The sequence below is a fragment of the Elaeis guineensis genome, chromosome 5, assembly GCF_000442705.2.
Source record: "Elaeis guineensis isolate ETL-2024a chromosome 5, EG11, whole genome shotgun sequence".
In the NCBI taxonomy this organism is placed as follows: domain Eukaryota; kingdom Viridiplantae; phylum Streptophyta; class Magnoliopsida; order Arecales; family Arecaceae; genus Elaeis; species Elaeis guineensis.
The window spans coordinates 10,581,981-10,601,331 of NC_025997.2; the positions used below are offsets into that span (position 1 = coordinate 10,581,981).

The window sequence follows — 19,351 nt, forward strand, 5'->3', positions numbered from 1 at the left end:
GGCAAATGAGTTGGAATATAACTGAAAGACGGTTACGACTGAGCTGGATGACAGCTGTCAGATAACAATCCATACTTCTGATGGCATATCAGTAATAGACTGATGTGGGATAGCTGACATCAATAACTATCTGAACTGGACATCATGCCTTTGGTGCCGATAATCAGATCGGCAAGAAATCGATATTAGTTCTAATTCGATTGTAGAAGATCGGCAGATAAGCGAGGTGAGTGTCCTGCTTACCAGTAGTTCTGGACAGTCGCTTAGCGGATAATACGAAAGAGTCAAGTCGACTAAAAGTTGATGTAGCCTGAGAGTATCATTAACTTAGATAATGATCTACTGCCACATGCCCAAATAATGATGATCTCAGCCTTCCGATAAGGTCTGCTTTCTGATGACCCTGGCTTTCTGATGAGATCGGCCTTCTTATGAGATCGGCCTCCTGATGAGGTCAGCCTCCTTATGAGATCGATCTTCAAGGCTCACATCGATATTCTTATCAATTCGATAGCTCCTGAGCATGAGTTTCGAGGATATTGACTAGGATGGTAAAATCCCACAACATTTGTTCCTCATTTTTGAGTCCAAAGAAATTACTTCGAATGAAAGAAGTAGTCCATGAAAAAAATTTTCAGCTTGTCCAAGGTGACGAATCCATGCTGTTTGGTTCAAGTGAACCACTGCATCTTTTCATTTGAGCTCGGAGTGGGTAGGTCGGATTTTCTGCATATCTGATAGGATTTTAATTTTTGGTATCTCATTTTGTGAGATTCAATATTTTTTGAGAAGATCCAATTTGAAGATCGGATATCTTACTTTTGATCTTGATTCTATCGGGACTCTTGGTCCAATTGGAACTTTGGATTTTTGTGAGGTCCAATCCGAAGATTGAATATCTCACTTGATCTTGATCCTATTGAGACTTTTGGTCCAATCGATACTTTGAATTTTTGTGAGGTCCAATCCAGAAATCGGATATGTCATTAGGTGCCTCACGTGAGAATGATAGTCCCTTTCTATATAAGTTAGATTATCCCTTGACTTCAGCCAATGTGGGATTAATGATGTCCTTTCTTCTACACCACAATATAACCCTCCAGTCAAAGATGAATCTGTGTACTCCATAGATCATGTCTGTGTACTCCCACAGAGTGATGTTTAGGCGAAAGGAGCCCCACAGTCCATTAAGAGTGATGCCCTCCTTTTGGTGCCAATATCGCAGTCAAGGGCTCATGACTCAGTATGTGAGATATTATCCACTTTGGCCTACAGCTTATAGTTCGAGGGTTATATAGGTCGTTTTTGAGCCTCATGATTTTATTCCTTAAAAGGCACCTCACGTGAAAAGGATGATCCATTCCTATATAAACTAGGTTCCTTTTTGACTCCAACCAACGTGAGACTAATAATGCTCTTTTTTTTACACGACAACATAGTCCTCTAATCAAAAGAGAATCTATGTACTCTACAGATCATGTCCGTGTACTCTCATAGAGTGATATTTAGGTGAAAGAAGTTCTCCAATTCATTAAAGGTGATGTCCTTCCTCTACAATATGGGCAAGCATCTTTCATCCTTGAGGACGAATTTCTAGTTGCTTGAAAAACTTTGACAGTAGCTGTCTATCCACTTTACTATTTTGAGACGAACACATCTTTTCATGTGTCCTTTGTCTAAGAAGCAAATGTTTTCTTCCTCCAAAATCCACTACTATTCATGATAGGTCCAACAAGCAACCACCAATCATGTCCTCTGAGACTTACTACTACCTTTATTTCTTCTCCTTTCCTTGCATCTTGGTTGAGAGACAAGGATGAAAGGAAAAAAAAAGAAGTTAAAAATTTTTTTATTAAAAAAATAAAAAAATAGAGAGAATATAAATCATTTTAAATCTATAATTTTTTTCTTTTCCAAATCAAATAGATTTGGAGAAAAAAAATTGAGAGTTTAATAATTTTTTTATAATTTTTATTTTATTCTTTAATAATTAAGAATAAAAGTAATATTATATTTCAACCTTACAGTTTATTTGAAGCCTCACATATGATTGAGGTTTTTGTAAATGAAAAAAAAAAAAAAAAAAGGCCGTTTGAAGCCTCCTACCCAATTGAGACTCCTATGGACGGAAAAAATTAATAAAAACATAAGGAAAGATAGAAAAAATCATTGAAAATGCAAAAAAAGATCGAAAAAATTAAAAGGTAAGATCTTTTTCCCAATCAGATTATTTTTTTTCTCATTTTCACTTCTCTTTTTTGGAGATATGAGGGGAAGAGAGCATTTGAGAAAGACGGAGGGGTTTTTTGGTTTTGGATGATGAAAAATAAAGGAAAAATAAGTAGAAAATATACAAAAAATAAAAAAATGAAAGAAAGATGGAAAAAAATCAAAAGTTGGGATTTTTTCTTATGTAGATTGTATTCTTTTCGCTTCTCTTTTTCAAAGATCTATGGAGAAGAAAAGCACTCGAGGGAGACAGAGAGGTTTCTTAGGTATAATAACAAAAAAATATTATAATATTTTTTTTCAATTAAAAAAAATTATTTTTTTTTTAAATTCAATCAAGAGGAAAGAAATATACTTCCTTTCTTTTCTTTTCTTTTCTCTCCTTACTAATATTTTTTTTTCATTTCTTTTTTTCTTCAACTCTCAACCAAGGTATCAAGGCACAATTATATACGCCCCCAGCTTTTTAAGTATCAAGGTTCTCTTTGTGGGCTACTGCATCATTCTCCTTCCTTACCTCTCGTAGATTGTATACCAATGCAGATGGTATATAAATATCGGTTTGCATGAGCATATCAGTATAGGTGACATGTCCTTAAAAACTCAACATAACTTTCATATGTCCTTTTCCTCTTACCCCAACCATTATTATATATGTCATTTTTTATTATAGATACGAATTATCATCCAACAAAATCAAAAAATAAAACATCCCTCAAATCAATAGAAGCAACCAATGCGTCAGTCCAAAATGCATCCACAGAATATTGTCGCCTCTTTGTCAGTCTCAACATCCTTTTTACCCACACCACCCACCACCGCCCCTGTACCCTTGTCCACCTTCTTCTTTTTCCGTCCACCAAGGTCTACCTTTCTACGAGCCATGAGAACACCATCTACCTCCCCTATATCCCATTCCCATCGTTTCAACTCCATCATGAATGCCATCATACTCTTTCGTAGACTCCTTGCCATCCACACTGAATCTTTAACTTCATCTCCCTTTTTTCTACTACCAGCTAGCTAGAATGTTGTCTTTGTCGTAAGGCCCACTTGAATGTTGCTGGCACCGCCTCCTCTCCTTCTCTAATGGTCTTCTCCGTCCTGTTATACTCGTCAAAGTGAGCATGATTTTTGCACCATATATCTTTCGAACTTTGTGTCAAGGGCGAGAAAATACATTGTTCGATGTATTAGGGGCGTTTTTGTTGAGAAGAGGCTAAACATGGCCAAAACGTCCAAAAAGAAAGAAGAAACTCTCAAAAAAAAAAAAATTATAAACCATGAAGTCGATTTTTATGATATCTATAAGAAAAAGGAAAAAGCTGGTGGGTTTCTACAAGCTCCTCCAATAAAAGAGCTCATAAATTATGGAAAAAAAAACATGGAGGAGGCCATGCTATTGCGGTTTTAGCTTGCCACGCGGTAAATATCTGATTTTTTTTTTTTTCAGAGTTACAAGTGCAGGTTGTTGGTTAAGATTAGGATCTCAATTTAAAAAGATTGATTAGGTAAAGTATCATCAGCGACAGTTGGAAGATTAAAATTTTTAAATTATATAAGATTTGATAATATAAAATATTTATTATTTATTGAAATCAATAATATTTATGGGATCTTGAGATAGTCATGAATTTTATGATCTTTCGTATTCTTTAGGGTCATAAAGAATATAGTCACGTGTCCTATCGGATGGTAGGTTCAAAGCATGACACCAATCAACTCTAATGAAATTTCATAGTGGATTACTACATTCAAATGGGAATGTTAGCAAAATAAATTATGATTTAAGAAAAACATTGATTGACAAGCCTAGTCCGTGCTTTGTTATTCTGTTTATATAATTTTAAAAATATTTTTTTATACACCGTTGATAGTGCAATTTTTATGCATCATTTGTGGTGGTTCGCTCATGCATGGGTCTGAAAGGAAAAAAAAAAAAAAAAAAATTTGAATGACGTGCTTCGTGCCCGTGCGTAAGTGAATCATCGCGGTGCACAAAGAATTATTCATAATTTTAATGGGCCAAGTCCAAAATAGATATTTTAGTGCACTCTATGGATCCTCCATTAAATACGATGCATTCATATTAATGACAGCTATCAGAAGAAGATGGACGTTCATCAAACAATGCATGCGGCCTGCGTCACAAGGTTCGCTCATGGGCGTATTATTTGATGAGTGCCCACACCGCAGTGCTGCGCCCTTAGAAGTCCGTGTCGTTGGTGTTAGTCATTGGCACGCATCGTGCAGCTACTGCTTCCGAAACGCACGAAGTCCGGTTCCCTACATGGGTCCTCTTGGCATCAACGCTAACCACATCCAGAAAATGGGACAAAAGCAAGGAAATAACTTACACAGCATTCTGAGATAATTTTGACCTGGACAAGTTGTTGGATATATTAAAAAGCAAAATATGAGAATATTAAATATATAATAAAGATGGAATCTTTACAGAACTCCTCCATTCGGTTTTGATGGAGCCGGACATTTAGGGCGTGTATTCATAGGCTACGAAGTAGCATTCTCTTTAAATCATTTGACAAAATTTAACTTGATCCAATTTATTGTAAATTAAGTTTGATTATCTATATAATAAATGATCAAATTAAGATTCAGATTTTTGATTGATTTAATAGATAGATCAATTTGAGTTAATACATTTTTGACCTATTCTATATTTGACCGAACCTGGTTATAGCTTAAACAGCTAAGCCTCAAAGATACCGGAACGATGAACATGAATGATAGATTTTTTTTTTTATTAGTAGTGATATATAAATATCTTTCCAATAAGACTGTAACATGATTTTGTATATAATTTTTTTTTTTAATTTCACTCGATGGCGAGAATCTTAAGAGGACATGGTAGAGAGAAGTTGAGAGAAAAGCTTTAATATGAAAATAAAAAAATATGAGAAGAATAAGAAAATGAGAGAGAGTAGGCTTTAAGGATGCAAAATGAACCGAGAAGCTTACAAGCTCAATCTCAACTTGAATCCAAACTTGACTTGATTCGATTATTACCGAACTCAAATAATTTGAATATTTTTTAAGTTGAGCTCAAATGAGAATACTTCATATAAAAACTTATGAACGTAGTTGACTTTATATATTTTTAATAATATTATAATTTGTTTACAATATATATTATTAATTTAATATTTTAAAATATAATATTATGTTATATTTGATTTTAGCTATATTTTTAAGCTATGATCAAAGCTCAAATTTGAGGTCGAATTTCAATTTGAATGTGGTTCGGTTGATATTTGAGTTGAATTGCTCTGGAGTTTTTTTTTTTTTTTTTTTTCTTTTAAATTGAGTCACGATCAAATTTGAATTGATCTTTAGTCAAGTTTAGAATCCGGATATTTTGAATCAAGTCGAAGTCGAACTCAAAGTCATGAACTATTCGGCTTGGAGTGATTGTATCCTTAGGCGTGACTGTGAAAATAGAATCATCTCTACAAAAATTGAATGTCAATAACGTCTCTCAGCTTATTCTCCAAAAACATGGAAAGATAGATAGACAGCTAACTTCCCACTAGAACAGCATCCGATTTGAAGGGACATACACACGTTCTTCCTCTAATTGGGTGTCTGAAGAACTAGCATACTGCTCATTATATTTGTCACGAATTTGGATTCAAGTGGTGACGTTTCTTTGAATTAATTCCTGCAACCAAATTTAAAATACTTTTATCGAAAGAAAAATAGTACATGGCTGTTTAAAGAGCTTCTTGATTCTGATTTTTGAGGCTGCAGTTGTCCTCATCGGATACGAATCTTCTTATATAGAGAGAGATAGAGATAGAGAGAGAGAGAGTTGGCCTTAAGAACTACCATCATCGACCCAACTTTGTTTCAACCAGGCCCGATTTTGATACGGACCTGCCCATGGCTTTATCCAATGGTGAGGGACGACGGGTGGACCAAAGTTCACCAATAGTCTTATGAGGACTGAGGAGAGAGTTGGAAGGACGAGAGGGATAGGAGAAGAAACAAGGGGGACCGAAACAACGGAAGTGGCTTGAGAGTATCGGAAATGGCTTGATGGCACCCTAGCTTGCAACCGCGTCATGACGAAATAGATGTCGCACGGAGAAAACCTCCTCATGTAGGGCATGATTCATGAGGCTATTAGATCTCCTTCAACTGCTTGTGCTCGTCTCCGTCACAAGGGGAATCTCGTGGGAACCAAGCCTTTTCTTCCATTCTTAGCTCTGTGCCGACTGCCACTGGTCTAACCATCACCAACCAGCTGCCAACAACAATCATCAGATATTTATCTCTTCCCTCAAAGTCCAAATTTTTTCGTCCCCAAATCTTTCTTACAAGCAATCATTGAGAGGTCCACCCCATTCGACCACGCAGTTTTCTCAGCAATTCACCTGTCCATGTTACACTAGACCCCAGAGGTCCCAGTCACGAATTAGACCGCGCCGGATCTTCTAAATAGACTTCAAGGGTATCAGATATGATAAATCATATCAAATTACCAACCATGAATTCTGGAGTCAGTGCTAGCTGACATTAGTTCATGAAGCACTCACGGCGTGTGGATTCAAACCATGGATCGCAAAATTTTATAGAAGACTACCATCCAAATCGTTCATTGTTAATTGAAGAGAAAAGCAGCAAAGTTTCTTTTCTTAATCAATTAACGTTACTACTTGGCCCTTTCCCTTTAATATTTATAGTTTTCGGAGAACAGATTGATAAGAAGGAAGAAAGAAAAGTGTTGAAATCCCAAAAAAAAGGAGAACACTGTTATTTACACCGTATAACTATTCATTATGTCCCTCATTAGTGCTCGGTTCATTATAAACAAAGACCTACACCACTAAAGGCACCATAGTTTCACAGTTCGTTCTGACGACACGCCCAAAGTTCTTCCTCGGCAAACCAGACAGCACCAAAGCATCAAAAAAAAGTTTCTTTTTTCCCTTTTTTTTGTCTTTTCCTTTTGTTTTCCTTCTCTGATCTCATCCCATCTCACCTAAGACCTATCTTTTTTCTTTTTCTTTTTCTTTTTGAAAACTTCATTCTACCATCTCTACAACAGCAGTAGCCACCATATAAACAGAGAGGATCAGAGCTTTAGAGACTGCTTTCAAGTTCCAATCCAGAAGCTTTTTTAGCCTCTGAGCAGTGAACCTCGAGAGCCGAACATTTGCTCGAGGAGGATTACGATGGCCATGGCGACGGAGGCGTCGAAGCCCGGCTCGACGATGAGGCGGAAGACGTCGACACCGAAGACGACGCCTCCGACGGCCTCCTTCCGCCTGATCTCCGCCAGCTGCCGCTGCCGCTCGTCGTAGACCGCGCAGCACCGCTGCGAGTAGGACCCCTCGATCTCGTAGCGGGTGCCGACGCAGCTCTTGGCGCCGCCGTGGCACGGGGTCACGTGCGCCAGAGCCTTGGAGTGGAGCAGGTTCACGTGCTTCCGCATCGAGAACCGCGGGTTCGCCGCCTCCTCGCCGTCGTAGATCAGCCAGTGATCGCCCAGGCTCAGCCTCTGCACGCGAGAACACCACCGAGTCAAGATCCAAAATAAGTCGCCGAGTTTTTTTATTACGTCTCTTTCTTCGTTTGAATCAAAACCCTGACATTTTTTCACTCATTCTCAGCCGTTTTGAATCCAATTGCAGACTTAAGAAAAATATAAATATCGGAGAAAATTTCTAGACGAAAACAAGTCTACGTTCCCCACAAATCTCCCTCCTTGTTTTTGGAAAAAAAATAGAATAATCAATAATTTGCTCAGAAATTAGAAAAATAAAGAAAATGGTTAGGAAACAGCGCTGTAAAGATAAAGAAAAAGTTGCTAAAAATAGAAACATTACGGACCAATTCGTTCGACCTTATCATTCTCTTAAATCACCGAAATCGATTTCTCATATTCAAATTAAGAAGAAAAATAAAATATATTTCTAATAAATATTCGAAAATAGAACCAGACCCATCAAGACTTCAACCATGTGAGATCTTTATTATCCTCGTTTAATGGTTTCTTCAGATCCGGAGATCGGCGACGGGATTTACCTTTCGCCGGATGGTGAGGAGCGGCTTGCCGGCGGCGTCCATGAGGACGATCTCCCCCTTATTCCCCGACGCGTAGTTATCGACTCGGAAGACGAGATTGCCCTTCGCGTCGAAGACCGTGAACCCGTTCCCGTTGAAGAGGAGCGACTTTCGCCACACCGTCAGCACCGCCGTCTCCGGCACCCCGCCGCCGCAGCATATGCCGGAGAAGTCCTCCCTGAGGGAGGCCTCGACGGAGGAGGCGTTCGGGTGTACCTTCGTCATTTCCACCGGATTTCGTTCGCCGGTCACCGGACACTGGAAGAAGAGGACGAGGACGAGAGCTTATTTTGTTTTACCGAGCTTTGGTGATGGAAGCGAGCAAGAGCTGTGCCGCTCGTATTTATACCCCAGGTGGACGAAAATGCCCTTGGAGAAGGTCAGAATTACTCTGCACGTGCACCGCAGCTGGGGGGTGGTGTCGAGAGGGGATTAAACTAATTACATTGGGAGTTTACGGGGGTTTAATAATGAGATTATTAGGTGTGGATTAGTATTTCTTTGCTTCAAAGGTAAGAGGGATTCGTGGCTCTTAGAGAGCCACGTGGCAGCTAGAAAGGGACTTATGGTGTATAATAGGGCGATGGGGATAGCCATAGGCCTTTGGGCGGCTTGGTGGGCGCGTCGTCACCATGATTACAGCTCCTATTGGAGGGCCTGGATCCATTTATAAAGACCATTAGAAGTTGGTTAAGAGTCCAAGTTAATTAAATATTGATAAGATATTGTTAAAAATTATAAAAAAATTAGGCGAGAAAGATAAGAAGTCAAAATTAATAGCTACATGCTAATGTTTGGTGATGAGATATTTTATTACTTTACTGAAACGATTGATTAGGCCTTTGGAATTTGAATTTTTTTCCTTTTTCAATATTAGCTTGATTGTATTCTAGAGTAGCTAGCTCTGCATCAGCTTTCACCCTAAGAAAGAAAAATTTAACAAAAAAGGAGCTATGTGCATCAACATGGCTGAATTATTCTAAAAAATAATAAATTGGGGGCACTTGTTGCATGTATCCAAAAATTCATTGCAAGTGATGGTTAATATTCTTAGATTTGATTTCTTTAAGTGGACCACTAGCTTGTCATTCAGCTGGAGTTTTATATGGTTGTTGCAAGGATGAATTTCTAAAGTAAAAATATAAAATGAGTTGCAAGAATCAATTCTTCACTCACAATGTTAGGGATATTTTAAAGCCAAATTTTAATTAATAATCAATATAATATAATTATATATATTTTATTTATATATTTTTTTTAAATTTTATCTGTAAAGATAAGGAATCAGTAGGGATGAAAGTGAATCAGATAATATTCGTTGAATCCATTTTCATATGTGGATATGGATAAAAATTTAGATATTCAATTAATATCAGTATCCGTATCTATATTTATTAAAAAAAATAGACATGGATATGGATAGGCAACTATCCAATCCATATCAAAATATCCAATTCTATTTATTACCTTATTTAATTTTATATAGCACCTGTGAAATTTTAAAAAATATATATAACCACGTTAATATGCTATTAATTTGATTTACCATTCATTTAGCTATATTTTTAATTATATGATTATAAAGTTTATTTGTCCAATTTATATTTATATTTATATCCATACTTTCAATATTCGACTTGTATCAATTTTTATTTAAAATAAATATAAATATAAATTTTTACGTCCGATTAATATTCGTATATGTAACTATATTTATCAAATAAAATAAATATAAATATAGATATACTAGTGTCCAATCGGTATCTAATTCAATTTGAGCCCTACGAATATGTATAAATGTGTTCACCCAAAGAGGAAAGAATATTTGTATATGATTTACTGCATTAGCTAACTCCACCCAAATATCTATAGATACACTTTGGATTCAACCCATCTGATATGGCATTACGAACTAATTGGAGCTTAACAAAGATCAGCCATGAAGACCTTCATCTCGATCAACTAGCTCCCCCCACATCGCCATTCGAGGGCATATGGAGAAATTCAAATTTTCTTTCACTCTGTGACAGCTAGCTTATAATGGTGTAGAACTGTTAATGGACCGGATCCAGATTCGAGACCCACGGATATTTACCTGACAGATCCAGGTCTAGTATTAGTATTGGACCCATTTATTCGGATCCGGATCCGATAAACCATCATGTAAACGGATAGGGTCTGGATATTCAATATCTAGACCCGACAGACTCGGGACCCGAATTATATTTATATATATATATATATTATAATTGTATGTTGTTATTATAATTATATATTGTTATGTTTTTGGATGCTTTAATTGGAGTTTTACTTGTTGAATTTGAATAATTTTTATACTTTTATTTGTATGATCATATGATTGTATAATTTTCAGATGTTTTCTTAGGTTATTGTATAATTTTTAAGTTTTTTTTTTCAGATTTTAAATATGAGTTTCGGATCCCGAAATCGGATCGAGATATCCGGTACCCATTAAGGTCCGAATCTGGTACTTCAAGACTAGACCCGTCGGATATTCGGATCCGGATCCGATACCAGTAACTAAGATCGGATCCAGATCTAGATATCTAGGTTCCGACCCGAATCCAATCCATTAACAAATCTATAATGATGGAATGGCCTAACCATGAGATCTGTATCTCATCAAATCATAACAAATTCCTAGATGTGCGAAATATTTATCACCAACCTCCCTCGGACATCCTAAGTGCAATGAACTCCGACCATCACTTCTACAAATTCTTCCCCAGAGGCCATCTAGATAGGTCTTTTTTAGTCAAACACGTCTTCCAAAGCCTAAGTTCTTGAAAGTCTTCCAATATCCTAACCAATCTCTAGAGAAATCCTCCAAGTCATTGAGTTCGTCGCTCATTATCTTGTATGTTCAAAAAACTTCTGTCAGTGGAGATCCACTCGAGAGTCTCTTGAAGTTCTGGCCAAGCAACATCTTAAAGGGACTAAAGCTCTCCTAAACTTATAGAGTTCTCTCGCTCTTCTCCCACACAAACTCCAACTTTCTACTTATTTTTTCACTATCTTCTTGATCTCTATCTTCATCTTCCTCTACTACCTCTTTTAGAACTTACTCTGTTCTACAAAGATAAACTGAGTTAAGCATTGGAAAATTCTAGTTGAAAAAATTATGATAAATAGATTTTCTCTGCATTTGGTATTTCAAAGAGCTCATAGAGATCAAAGCACTGATCTTATCCTCTTCAATGGTTCTCAGCTCTCTGACCAGCTTCCAAAGTTTCTAAGCTGCCATCCATTGTCTCTCGTTGTCAGCTCCAGATGGTCAGCTTGAGCCAAATCGATTCTTAACGGCAACACTTATCATTTCATAATAATTAAAATAAGACAATCAATTTTCGACATGAAAAAGGGATAACATTGACTCAACCATCCCTATTTGCCATTGCACATTAAAACAATTACTTAAACCCCGAACTTTCAAATTATCTCCAATTTTCATTCCTACTCACTGCACAACTACTTTTTGTGCCACTGCCAATCTAAGTTCTCGAAATTCAAGTCTAGCATTTTCAGTGTCCGTGTAATCTGTGGCCACATTATTCGGATGCGGTCGACCTCCAATGTACTGCTAAACCAAAAATCCTTTCTTGGCATGGTCTTTATTTCATTTCTACCATCCGCCGGATCATAGCCTAAAACAAAATGAGTAAGAAGGAAAAAACTTAAAATTATTTGGATATATACCTATTGGGAAAAATCGATTGGCCCTCATTTGTCGATCAATCTTCGAAACAGTCCAACCAACGTCCGACTCTGATCCACCAAATAAACGGACGACTCTAAAGCGATTACCGACTATATGTCGGCTGAGCAGGCCGATACTACTTTTAACCGACCGATCGAATCCCTTTTATCGATCCAGATCAGTAAGCGGTCGATGTTCGAACTCTACAGATAACAGACTACTTCGACCGTCGGTATTTCAGAATTACTAACCAACAACCGACTCTCGATGAACAATCGGCCGACTCATTCAAATATATCATAACCATCACGAATAGTTATTCCACTGATATCGCGGCGTAATTTATGGAGATTAATAACTCACTATGAGATTACCGTCCTATAATTCTACGCCGTTAAATGCGGGATCATATCCGGCAGTTACGATGATCTACTTTATAAAAAAGGATAAGGCAACAAATTTTGATAAGCTAATCCTTGATACGCTGAGCTCTGTTTCCGTTTTCATTCGACTGTTGTCCGGTTCTCTTCTCTGGCTTAAGCATCGGAGGATTTTCGTCGGAGATAACTTCGATTAGTATGAATTTTATTTTGCAAATATTTATTTTCGATGAACAGATGATGAGAAGATCGAGCACTCAACGGTCATGACTCTTCCAACTCTGGAAGGTAAAATGGCTATTAGTCATTGTCTGGGGAGCTTAAATAAGATGGTATTATTGCACCCAAGTTTTTGGGATGCAACATGTCGGCGATGTCCTTGCAGACAAAGAATTGGTAGCGTGAAGCAAAGGGATGCCGCTATGATGGATGCTACTCTAGTTTGGACATCGGCCGCACGCGGGTCCATGGAGAATCATATGCAATATAAAAGAAGGAAACTTTTGCAGACTTGAGAGGCTTCTCTATGGCACGCTGTCCAAGAAGTTTCACCTTGCATGAATGTGGCCTTCTGGATCCGATTTTCTCCGATTAGCAAGTAGAAACTTACATGAAGTTAAATTAAATTGGCTTTTGCTCTTGAAACTCAAACAGAGATGAATTTGGTGGGGCTAGCTTTGTTTTCAGAAATGCTAGCAATATGCTAGAAGCAGCAGATGGTGTCAGATTTTTTAAGAAGATGGTATAAATGGTTGAGTTACGTGTTATACATAAAAGATTGACATATAAGATGAGACATTTGAGGGCTACGCATATTATTCTTAAGAGGAATTCTTTAAGACCATTTCCCATCTATTGATAGAGGATTGCTGGAGAACAGCCACTACTCTATTTTCTATAAGATAATTTATATTTAAAAAAATTAATAGTACGGCTGATTGGGTGATGACATACGTAGCCAGTTACACCGAAACAATATTTTGTACTATTCTATTAGATATATTTTTTAAATTTTTATATATTTTATTTTTTAATTATCATGAATATATTTTTATTAGAATGGTATAATAAATTTTATTTATAAAAAAATATAAAGATTGAAAATTTGCTTGACAAGAGAGATGGAGAAATGACTTGCAAGTTTCCGTATGTCTTCTCTTTTGGCTACAACATCAAATTCTTTTGAGTCACGGAATAAGAAAAGGTGGAGTGATAAAATTCATTGAAGGCATGGACTAGATCCCAGGCATAGATTATTATTTTGTGGTCATTGGGGCGATTTCACCACAAATATAAATTTCACATGGGCATCTCGGGTATAAAAAGATGATGGGGTGGGAATGAGTCTTGACAATCGCTATCACCCTTGCTCTCGTCCTGGTATTTGTGGAATTTTGGACCAGCTATATGGCAGCGTGGGTTATCACTAAGGTTACGTTCGATAGCTGACCGTGGATCTAGATTATCGATAATTTAAAATTAAATTATTAAATTATTATATTTAATATATCTTTTAGATAATAATTTAGATTATCTTGACAATCTATATTACCTTTCAGAAGATAATCTAGATAGTCTTGGAAAGAAATGGCTATTCAGATTATCACTTCTTTAGCAATATTGTAAAAAAAATTTTGAATAAAATTATCTTCCAAAAAAATCACACAAAATTCTTGGCTCCTCCACCTTCGTCCTGTCCTCCCTCCCCTATAGCTCCTCCGCACTCATCTCTACCACCCCAATAGCGCCCTTCCCTGCTCCCTCCCACCCCCAGCACAATGTATCCCGGCATGCACTCCTCTGTCAGCTTGCAGCACTCGCATACCGCCATTTCCATCATCTCCATCTTCTTTTCCCTCATCACCGCCTCCCCGCTCTTCACCGTCGCTGATTTCCTTTCTGATCCCAAATCCAAAAAAGAAATTTGAGACCTGAGCTTATGAATGGGAGATCCAACTCAATGTTGTAACATTTCAATGGTCAATTTCTTTCTGATTGATGAAAGTACTTATTCATCAATTAAAAAAAAAATTAAGAAAGAAGAGCACCAAGATAAAATCATTGGAGATTTTTTGAAAACTTAATTTTACATTATCGATAATTTAATTGTCATACCAAACATGTCAATCAAGATTTCTAGTAATTTTATTGTAACATTACTTGCACATATAAAATATAGTAATTAATGTTATTGATAATTTAATGATGACAATCTATCTTAAAGACAATCCACGTTATCTTTCAAAATCATCTGACGATGCACCAAATACAACCTAAAAAATATGATACGGGTTGTATCTTCTATACGATCTTTTATCATAGCATAAACTATTGGATCATATTTTGCACAGCTTGCAAAGCATGGTATCCATCTCATGATAGACAGAAAGGAGAGGTTGGAGGGTTTTGAATGCAGTGCAAAATACAATCCAATGGTTGACATCATGAAAAAGATCAAACATTCTTTCACATGAAAGATACAACCGGAACCCTAAGAAATAGATAAAAAACCCACATCGCTTGTTTCACCCATCGTAAATCACTAGCAAAGCAACTTGCAGGTTCTAGAAAAAGGGCAGCAAACGCTTTTGATTTTTGTCTTCCTGGGTGGTGCTTTAACTTCCATTATGCGATGTCCACGCATGCCACCACACAGTATAAATATGCTCTCAATGGACTTTCCATGTAAAAAACTTTTTTTTTTACTGGATGCGTAGTATATTATTGATATTATGTATTGACTTCCAAGACAATAACTCTAAAAGGATTATTCGTTTTGTATAAAAGTCTACGCATCCTCTGTGATAAAAGAAAGTGATCCTTGTTCGATTGGATGCCAATGTGTATGTTCACAAAAAGGGCAGTTTAGTTATTTCCAAGCTCAGATTACAAAAATAAAAAAAACCTCTAATAGGCTTATTGGACTTTTGTTTCTCCAACCAAGTAAAAGATACCATAGATAATATGATTTGGGACTACTAGGACGCAATCAAGCCGAGTCGAGTTGAATAGTTAGAGGCTCGAGCTCGACTTAAAATTAGTAAGTCTTAATATCCAAGCTCGAACATAACTCGATTAAAAAAATATGCTTTGATCATAATTAAAAATTATAATTAAAATAAGATAAAATATTAAACTAATAGTATATGTATTATAAATAAATATTATATATATGCGTGTATATACACTCCATTAGACTTACGAGCTTTCGAGCCAGAGTATTTGGCTATTTAAACTTGACTTTTGAAAAATTCTTTGAGCCTTACAAGTTGCTTGTCTCATTTGCACCCATACTTAGAAGAGATGAGATTTAATATTAAGTAAAACCATCCATAATTAAGTAAATAATAAATTATCTTTCTATTTTAATAATAATTCAATGGAAAAATGGCCAAATGAAAGTGATGGAGATGACCTAGGGCACTGCTATTAATTAGCACAGATATATTAACCAAATTGTGCTTTGAACAATGCTGATACGTTGTTTACAAATAAACTCATCATTAGTCATTAATTTATATCATTGCAGATTAAGACATTTGTAAGCGTTGAAACTTTAATTCATCCAACGAAACCAACGTAGCTAAAGCATTTCTTTGGTTGTTCCACTATAATTACTATCCCCCTTTTCACAAACCACGTGGCCTCTTACAATTAATGTTTGGAAGTGGGTTATGGCAATATATAATACACAATATGATGATACCATCTACCACATATTGTATTTCTTAAGATGGTCATAGGCATGACATGTTGCCCTAGAAATCATTATAGCTAGTTTTCCTTCTTAAAATTGCATTGGACACATGCATGAGCTAAATACCTTTGGGAAACAACAAATGATTGATAACTTCAAAAAACGCATGCATATGAACATGCATGCATATGAACATGCTGCTGTTGCTGCTTCTTCTTCTCCTTCTTTTGAAAAATAGGATATGGGGAAGCTAAGGATAGAATACAACACCACATCGCTAATATCAACACCCAGCAACTTTACCTAACTGAGTTAATTAGCACCCCAAAATATAGAAATATTGATGTAACAGCATTTAACAAAGAAGCATTTGATATCATGATATGATAAGTGACACATGATAGAAGAATAAGAAGGAGAGGGAAGAGGAGGAGGGGAGAAGAAAATATAGAGAGAGGATAATTCAATATTCTATATTTTAAATCTCAACAATACAAATTATATTCTTAGTTAATATAGTAATACTGTATTACTATCTCAACGATACTATATTAACTAAGAATGTTACTATCTCAAACAACAAACAGCTATTGCAAGAACTCTAGTTCCGACCGTTCTACTATCAATAGCAATCCAAAACATGACCTAAGATTTATTTAATGGCAATGTCTTATTCAATTGAAGTAGACATAAGCCAATGACTATCCAAATTAAATTTCAGATAATATAATACTGGTAGCAGTATATGATTACTGAACAGCTCGAGAGCAAAGTGAGATTCTTACTGGAAAAACAAGATGACATGTAATTGGTCATGTCAGATCAAATCTGTGCCAGGTGGAAGCAGGGTCAGCTAGAGAAACTTTCAGTCTGTACCTGCTCACTTATAAACGGATTGATTTCGAATTTGATCCATTTTTTTATCCAAATTTAAAAATAGCCGATCCATATATACCTCCTCCTTTCATATAGCTTCGTGTGGTTGGAGGGTCCAGGTCAACCACCAGATTGAAGACCGAAGAATTGTCTATTCCTATTGATTCAATTCAAACCAGCCTATCTGGGATAACTGGACTGGAATAAAAAAAATAAGGCAAGCAATTCAATAACGCATGCAATGTTCCACAGTGGGGAATATCGGCCACGAGAATTAGATTCCAACTTTTCGGAAAGAAACAAAGGATAGAACGAGGCCAAAAAAAGCACGCCCCCTTTTATGGCACTGTCCCATTGGCTCCCCTGCTTCTGGTCGGTCCATGCGTGGCCTTCTCGCGGGGCCTCCATGCTTTGGCCTAAGCCTTCGGCTGTGGAATAAAATAGAATAGGTGTGTGCGAGAAATACTTTAAACATCTAGGGGGGTCCAAGTAAAACGTTGTTGCATTGGTGACGGGGAGTGGAGACTATTGAACATAGTTTGATGAAAAGGACTCGCACGCTGTGACCCCACTACTAATTATATTAAGAGAAAGAGAGTTCGACTTTGTTTGCTCGTGTGTGGCTTCTTCTGGGATTTAATTTTCTCTTCTCAGTCATAAATGTTATCAACTTTAATTTTCTTTTAACGATTGGATTGCTCAAACTAGTGAGTAGTGGCTGCTAAAGTTTATTTTTTAGGTATGGAACTTTTTGTTGAATGAAGAGCAGCTTCTTGTTTCTCTTGGGTGCTTCCGATGATAACATTTTAGCTCATTTTAGGGTTTTGTATGGTAATAATGATCGTGCATAAGATATATGGCACTGGTTCGTAGCCTTTGAAAGCTTATCTTGAATTTCACAGGGTATATATGGAGATTTTATTCTATGATCATGATCCAACTTTAATGTTTATCCAAAGCTGCAGCCGGTTTCTGCAAATCCTCGGCTTCATATTGTATATATGGGCTATATTTAGCTATGGTCTGGTTCTTATTAAGATAAGAGTTGTCTGTTTTATTTAGTAATACGTATACTCTATGTTTCTTAGTATAATATAACTTTTCATCATCTACAAAAAAAAAATGATGGTGCATAAACAGTCTTGACTCTAAGACTTGGTGCTTGCTAGTCATTATAATATATGTTTGCAACTATATGTTTAGTTTGTTAGGTGATAATGCAGTGCTGATAATGGGATGTAGACAGCTAATTTGGTGATAAAAATCTATATTCATTTCTTATGATGTGCTCATTGTTTATCAAGAAATTTGCATGTGTACATTACAAGGGTGATATATTTGCTGCTAATGTAACGTTGTACGTTTGGTTGGTGATACGGATGCCTATGGTCATAAAATAACATGGTTGTGCCAAGTTGATGCTTCATTGAGAGGTGCATTATCCTTCATGTATTGAAATATAATGTGCTAAGGTGCAGAGATGGTTAATATGCAATTCCAAGGCACAGCTGAGTCAAGCTTTGATGGCCATAATATTCGGTTTGTAACTAAAATTAGAATCATAACAGGAATGGCCGATTAGAGCACTTTTGGAAAATCAATTAAAGAAAAATATAGTTTTTTTTCTTTTTGAAAAAAATGGCATTTCAAAATAAAACTAGTATAATGGAATTTCAATATTAGGAGGAGAGTTGAGTTTGGATTTTACAGGGTCGGAGCATTTCCTATCCCTTCTTGAATGAAAATGGAAATTGAACTTCTCTAAACTAAATGATCAAAATGAGGATTACTTATTCTCTCTTTTCTATTCCAGAGTCTAACTCTTCCCAATCAGCATATCCATGGTGTAAAAATGGGTGAATTCTGCTTATTTCCCTATTTGTAGCTTACCCACCTGTCACATTGAGCCTTGTCTTTAGAAGAAAAAAAATTTTCAGATCCCCTCCCCTTTTTTCCTTTCCCTCACCTCTAACTTTATTCCTCTCTGCCTGCATGCTTTAGTGTTTATTTTCTGTCTGTGCCTGCAGTACCTACTTGATATCGTTATCGTTTATTAAATGAGTGCTTCTCTCCCTCTCTTCCATCAAAAAAAAGAAAGAAAAAGAAGAAGAAGACAACAATACCTAATATCTCATTAAGATCGTGCGGGGAAGAACTGTTCTGAAAAGATCAGGAAACTGTAGACCTCATCATATCCTCACTTGCACAACAACTGTTGAAGATATCTAAACACCTACTTCTAAGGCAACAGACAAACTCATTGCTAGCTCCATTCTTGAAAGGCCGAGGAAAGGAAGTCCTAGACGTCCACAATTCAACAGCCTAACCCATATCAGACAGCGGTTCCACATGGGAAGAAATCAT

General features: G+C 36.5%; 1 protein-coding gene across 2 annotated transcripts; it reads right to left on the reverse strand.

The window, feature by feature from the left end:
* Positions 1 to 6,947: 6,947 nt before the first annotated feature.
* Positions 6,948 to 8,623, reverse strand: LOC105044880 (protein LURP-one-related 8). 2 transcript variants are annotated; one of them, XM_010922945.3, is made up of 2 exons: positions 8,278 to 8,623; positions 6,948 to 7,750 (listed from the first exon to the last, which is right to left on the reverse strand). In XM_010922945.3, exons 1-2 carry the CDS (start codon positions 8,539 to 8,541, stop codon positions 7,370 to 7,372), a joined length of 645 nt encoding a protein of 214 aa, XP_010921247.1. In that variant the 5' UTR covers positions 8,542 to 8,623; the 3' UTR covers positions 6,948 to 7,369. The 2 variants fall into 2 exon arrangements, with proteins under 2 accessions (XP_010921247.1, XP_010921246.1); XM_010922944.4 differs by having other exon boundaries at positions 6,948 to 7,837.
* Between the last annotated feature and the right edge of the window lie 10,728 nt (positions 8,624 to 19,351).